The sequence below is a fragment of the Phycodurus eques genome, chromosome 9 (genome assembly GCF_024500275.1).
Source record: "Phycodurus eques isolate BA_2022a chromosome 9, UOR_Pequ_1.1, whole genome shotgun sequence".
NCBI lineage: Eukaryota > Metazoa > Chordata > Actinopteri > Syngnathiformes > Syngnathidae > Phycodurus > Phycodurus eques.
The window spans coordinates 273,755-279,879 of record NC_084533.1 but is presented as its reverse complement, the minus strand read 5'-3'; the positions used below and the strand labels follow the sequence as shown (position 1 = coordinate 279,879).

Sequence of the window (6,125 nt, the reverse complement as noted above, 5' to 3'; positions counted from 1 at the left end):
CATACCGGAAATCGTACCAACATGGCGGAATGCGAAACAAGCGGCAGTGATAAACAGGACTCGCATTCAGATGCTGAAGCGCCCAAATTGTCGGATTTATTTGACCGTGGCTGGAAGATATTTGATGAGGTAGATAATACAAACGATCCTCTTGCTTCGAACAGTGTTCAGGTACGAGTTAAACGTGCTATCAGTATGTTAGAAGAAAGCTCCCGAATGGCTGCTCAGCTGGACTTGTTCAGTCCCAATGAAGAGTTGGAGGAGATCGCCACTGCAGACCTCAAATATCTGCTGAGCCCCGCTCTCTTAGGAGCCCTCACCATGAAACTCTCAGGTCGAGACAAACGATTGGAGATCGTCCAAACAGCCCGGGCTTACTTTATGGATTTCCTCAACAGATGTAAAGACTACAACATATCGCGGTTTAGTCTGCCGGAATCCGTGGATGACAGCACAGTTCCTGACGAAGCAACAGACAATGCCCGCTCCGCCTGTGTGGTAAGTGGGGGAAACCATTGGGGACAGAAGGGGGCTTGTATCCGTAAACTACACGCTGATGAATGCGCCGTCGTATTCAAAGTACAGCATCGGAGTGCGGTCAAGCCAGCCTCCACTCGTAAATAGTGTTGTTCAGAAGAGCGAATCTTTGTCGTGAACGAACTGAACCGAATCGGTTTATGAAATGATTGGGGTCTTTTTTTTTTTTTTATGTCGGCCGCCACCCGCCGCCAGGCGAGTCGGCTGGGAGCGGAAACGGAACCGCTGAAGCGTTCCGTCACTCGCTTCTGAATCTTCGGCTTTGGTGAATGACCAATGAGCAGCCAGCGTCAGGCAGCGCCGTGCAGGTGGGGGAGGGACTTACGTCAACTGAGTGATTCGTTCAGTAAACTGGTATACTGAGGAACCGAAGAGTCATTCGTTTTCGTTTGCGATCCGCTAAGGAGCGATGTCCAGGCGCAAGGAACGACGTCGTACGCAATGAACGTACTCGTGAGTGATTTGAACCGCAAGTCCTGACGTCCTCGCGGGGATAGCTTTCACCAGCAGCCGTTTCTTCAAGCTTACGGCTAATGTTGAATGTTAAAGTCGAGCGAATCAAAACAAGGACACATATTTAAAATAAATGGCAATGAAGATTAAATGTTTTTACGTACACATAGGTATCGTTCACACTATGTCTCTAATTCGATTATTAAAGCTTTTGATTTCATAATATTAATATTCATCATAAGGGAATAAACTTCTATACCCCTCCTTGAGCCGTCACCTCATCGTGGTGGAGGGGTTTGTGTGTCCCAATGATCCTTGGAGCTAAGTTGTCTGGGGCTTTATGCCCCTGGCAGGGTCACCCATGGCAAACAGGGCGAAGGCGGGGACCTTGGCGACCCGATCCCCGGCTACAGAAGCTGGCTCGAGGGACGTGGAATGTCACCTCTCTGGCAGGGAAGGAGCCCGAGCTGATGTGTGAGGTCGAGAAGTTCCGACTAGATATAGTCCGACTCGCCTCCACGCGCAGCTTGGGCTCTGGTACCGGTCCCCTCGAGAGGGGTCGGACTCTCTTCCACTCTGGAGTTGCCCACGGTGAGAGGCGCCGAGCAGGCGTGGGTATACTTATTGCCCCCCGGCTCGGCGCCCGGACGTTGGGGTTCACCCCGGTGGACGAGAGGGTAGCCTCCCTCCGCCTTCGGGTGAGGGGGACGGGTCCTGACTGTTGTTTCTGCTTATGCACCAAACAGCAGTTCAGAGTACCCACCCTTTTTGCAATCCTTGGAGGGGGTGCTGGAGAGTGCTCCCGCTGGGGACTCCGTCATTCTGCTGGGGTGAAGAGAGGGGCGGAGCTGTCAACTGATCACCACCCGGCGGTGAGTTGGCTCCGATGGTGGGGGAAGATGCCGGTCCGACGTGGCGGGCCCAAACGTATTGTGAGAGTCTGCTGGGAATGTCTGGCGGAATCCCCTGTCAGAAAGAGTTTCAACTCCCACCTCCGACAGAACTCTGCTCACGTTCCGGGGGAAGGCGGGGGACATCGAGTCAGAGTAGACCATGTTCCGCGTCTCCATTGCCGAGGCGGCCGACCGGAGATGTGGCCGTAAGGTGGTCGGCGGCAATCCCCGAACCCGTTGGTGAGGGATGCAGTCAAGCTGAAGAAGGAGTCCTATCGGGCCTATTTGGCATGTGGGACTCCTGAGGCAGCTGATGGCCCAACCAGTCTACGTGTGTTTTGCGGACTTGGAGAAGGCGTTCGACCGTGTCCCTCGGGGGGTCCTGTGGGGGGTGCTTCGGGGGCACGGGGTACCGAACCCCCTGACACGGGCTGTTCGGTCCCCGTACGACCGGAGTCGGTGTTTGGTCCGCATATCCGGCAGTAAGTCGGACTCGTTTCTGGTGAAGGCTGGCCGTGGCTGCCCTTTGTCACCCATTCTGTTCATAACTTTTATGGACAGAATTTCTACGTGCAGCCGAGGCGTAGAGGGGGTCCGGTTTGGGGGCCTCAGTATTGCATCTCTGCTTTTTGCAGACGATGTGGTTCTGTTGGCTTCATCGAGCCGTGACCTCCAACTCTCACCGGAGCGGTTCGCAGCAGAGTGTGAAGCGGCTGGGATGAGAATCAGCAAATCCAAATCTGAGACCGTGGTCCTCAGTCGGAAAAGGGTGGCGTGCCCTCTCCGGGACTTTACTGTTTCAAAAGGCCTCGGGGTCGATTAGCTTAACATGACGGCACATAGAGGCTGAAATCTGATTGGACAAAAACTGCAGCAAAGACAAACATCACCAAAATGAAGAGAATCGACTGCTGGGAATAAATTGATCCAATTACATGGAACAAAACGAATTCAGGTTGTAAATGCTTCTCATCGTGCTTCGGCCAGCAGAGAAGGCCTTCCTGGGCCTGATGTTGTTTCACCACTGCGTTTTATCAAGACACGTTTCAGCTGGCTTACTTTGATTTGTAACGGGCCGGTTTTCAGTGATCAATTATCATAAAGTGATTCATTTATTCAGCTGTATTTTGATGAACTAATATGCAATGTATTTTCCCCCAGCCTATGCCCAGTACATCGAATTTGGTTGCCATGGCCGCACAAAGACAAACTAAAATTGAGCGATACAGTCAGAAGAAAAAGCTGGAGGCCAGACTGTCGGATGTGCGGACATCTGTGGAGAGCGGACGGGCCGATGATGAAACCAGCAGAGATTTTTACTTGCTGAATGTCCGGAAATGGGTGATTCTGTGCCTGGATGAAGTACAGAGCATCGACCAGGAGATGGAAATACTGAAGAGTATGGATCAGATGCAGCTTAGTGCGCCGCAGCCTGCGAGACCGAGCAGGCCCCCCATGAAGCCTTTCATCCTCACCAAGGATGCTCTGCAGGTTAGTTTGGGTGTGGAGCGATCCAAAAATAACAGCGTGACACTTGACACTTGGTGTTAGCATCTTGAATGATGCGGTCACAAACGGGCATTAACTGCGCAGTAGGCTTTGAAGCCACAAATAATTGGGTACAGACGGCTACTTATTGAAATAGTTTTTATCACGGTCGAGACAAACGGCGTCATAAGAATTGTGTGAGTTGCACAATTTGCCCTTCAAACGCAGAAATGATCCGAACTGCTCATTACGCTCTTGTCTTTATACATTCACAATAGCAGTCAAGATATGCAATAGTTCCTTCACTTTGACACATTCATGTATTCGTGTCTCAAAAATAGCACCGTTCATTTGGCTCTCTGCTATTGTCTCCAGTGGCATTAACGGTAAAGACAGCTTGAATGACAAAGATGGACTGTTTACCAAAAAAAGGAACTCTGAAGACACCTTTTAGTTTTTATGGAAAAGGCACATTAAGCTATTGGATAGGATCTAAATCCTATAGAGTGTTTCAAAAAAATGGAATTAGCATTGTCAGAAAACGTGAAAATCATGGAACTTCGTTTCGGATACCTAACGGAAGACATTTTGGCTTGAAAAGGTTGAAAATATCCATTTGTAATGTTGTTTTCTTAGAAACAACGATGACCTTTTTGATGGATAAGTGCCAATCATTCCAAGACTCGTGTCAGTAAAATTCATTGATTTTCAAAAGGAAATTCCGTGGGGCACGTCTTTACCGTTATCAATGAAATTACATGAAAATGAGCCATATTTTTGTGATGCGGCTAAAATAACAGGATCACTTGCAGCTGATTTCATAGCACGCTGTATGTTATTACCGTATTTGTCCGTTCCACAGGCTCAGGTGTTTGGGGCCGGTTATCCTAGCCTCGCCACCATGACGGTGGATGACTGGTATGATCAGCACAAGAAACACGCAGTCCTGCCAGATCAGGGAGTTCCCAGAAGGGTCGCAGTGGAGGAGGACACGGACGCGAAGGAGAGCGAAGAAGAAGGAGAAGAGAAACGGGCTGAAAAGGATGAGCAGGAGTCGTTGATGAAAGCCAGGAAGTGGGACGACTGGAAAGACGATCATCGCAGAGGCTCTGGAAACCGCCAAAACATGGGCTGATCGGTCCCGACGCCGAGTGGCCAAACGCCCCTTGGTCTGTGGGCACGCATCGTAAACTCTCGGAAGAACTCTTGCTATTTATGGATCGCCGAAACGGATCGTGCATGGTTTGTTTAAGGGATTGCGAGATGTGCCGCTGAGTTATTCATGCGACACTTTCCGGTTTTGGTCCTTTTAAAGGACTTTTGTTCAATTATAGACGTGTCTTAAACTGCACTTTTTGGCTTGACTGAATGGAACCTAACTTTGTCAAATGTGTACCATGGTCTTGCCACAAAGTTCAAAGCCCTCAGTGAGACACCGTCAGCAGCTCCGTTACATTAAGATTGTGTGGGTGCAGAGCAGACTCCAGAATACCTCCAAGTGAGGCACTTAACAATGATGTGAGAACACTAGCAGATATGTCCAACCAAAACATGAAATGCTTTTATTTTGATTTGTCACATTCACGATGAAATTGTGCCAAAATGTGTTCTGTTAAAATGAGAATAAATGCAGTCAACTCGATGTATTGTATCTGAATTGCTTCACGGCTCTTGTATGCAACACTGGTTTTATAGACCCTGTCACACATGCGTACAAAAAAAAAAAAGTCCCATTTTAACATTTTTAGAAAGAGAAATGTAAATCTGCGTCGATGGTATGCGACACAAAGTGAAGTGAAGGCGATTTTATTATCATTGGAATTGCGATGAGTTGGCTTGGGGTCGCACCAAATGTGTCGACATAAGAGTTGCGTGTTTCACCGATCGCCGCTCTTGCGAATTGTGAGAAAGGTGCCTCAAGCGTTGATACTTTGAGGTGTGGATGTTCGACTTGACCATCGGTTACATTTGCATTTCTTACTATTACATGAAGTGTTTTTCATTCGAATATTTGCTGTAATTCTGACATTTCGGGGTCAGAATGCACAGTGCAGTTTTGGAGTAACACCCGAAGATGGCAGTAATGTAACGTTAGCTGCTCAGGGGGAAAAAAAAAAAGAAAAAAAGAGACAAGTGAAAGTCCTCCAACGGTGTGGCCTGAGCGCGATACACATCATATTTCATCGACCCCGCCTTCTGTGTACGTCAGCGCGTCCGCCACATTGGATGTGTCAGAGCTGCCCATAAAGACTGACCTAAACACTCTTGAACTTCTTATCTCTTGATTTGAAATGTTTCATGATTCATAGCAACGTATACAAATAAAGGCAATCACCGGAGAATGACGAGCTGAAAAGCCTTTTCTTATGACAGCTGCCCGTTTCCTCAACCCTTTTTCTCCTCGGGAAACCTCGATCGTGTGAGAAACGTGAGCGAAGCGACTAAGGACACAGTCGTTCGGGGCAATGTCATGGAAAGCTTTTGAAGCATCTATTCAATATACTTGAGACCCAGCGTAAGGTCGATGCACGAGTATGCTCAGTGGACGGAAAACCGGTCCTCAAAAGTGCATTCTGGTCCTCGGAAATGTGGACAACGAGTCCTCGCGATACATTTTCGACACTTCGTTCTTTTTGCAAATTTAAGAAATCACTTTTTTTTTCTTTTAAAACAATTTCGAATTTCAAAGGTGAAATTTCATGAAATCAAAATGTCTGAAAGTTGTAACCTTGAGGACCAGTTGTCCTATTCCTT

General features: G+C 48.3%; 1 protein-coding gene across 1 annotated transcript; it reads left to right on the top strand.

Moving 5' to 3' along the window:
- Positions 1-11: 11 nt before the first annotated feature.
- Positions 12-5,007, top strand: igbp1 (immunoglobulin (CD79A) binding protein 1). Its single transcript, XM_061686005.1, has 3 exons — positions 12-498; positions 3,045-3,374; positions 4,234-5,007. The coding sequence occupies exons 1-3, from the start codon at positions 22-24 to the stop codon at positions 4,504-4,506; spliced, it is 1,080 nt and encodes a 359-aa protein (XP_061541989.1). The 5' UTR covers positions 12-21; the 3' UTR covers positions 4,507-5,007.
- Positions 5,008-6,125: the final 1,118 nt, after the last annotated feature.

Excerpts from the sequence above, each read along its gene's own strand:
- igbp1 (XM_061686005.1), top strand. The coding sequence starts at position 22 with ATGGCGGAATGCGAAACAAGCGGCAGTGATAAACAGGACTCGCATTCA. Across the intron at positions 499-3,044 it reads ATGCCCGCTCCGCCTGTGTG|CCTATGCCCAGTACATCGAA; the intron begins GTAAGTGGGGGA and ends ATTTTCCCCCAG. Across the intron at positions 3,375-4,233 it reads TCACCAAGGATGCTCTGCAG|GCTCAGGTGTTTGGGGCCGG; the intron begins GTTAGTTTGGGT and ends TCCGTTCCACAG.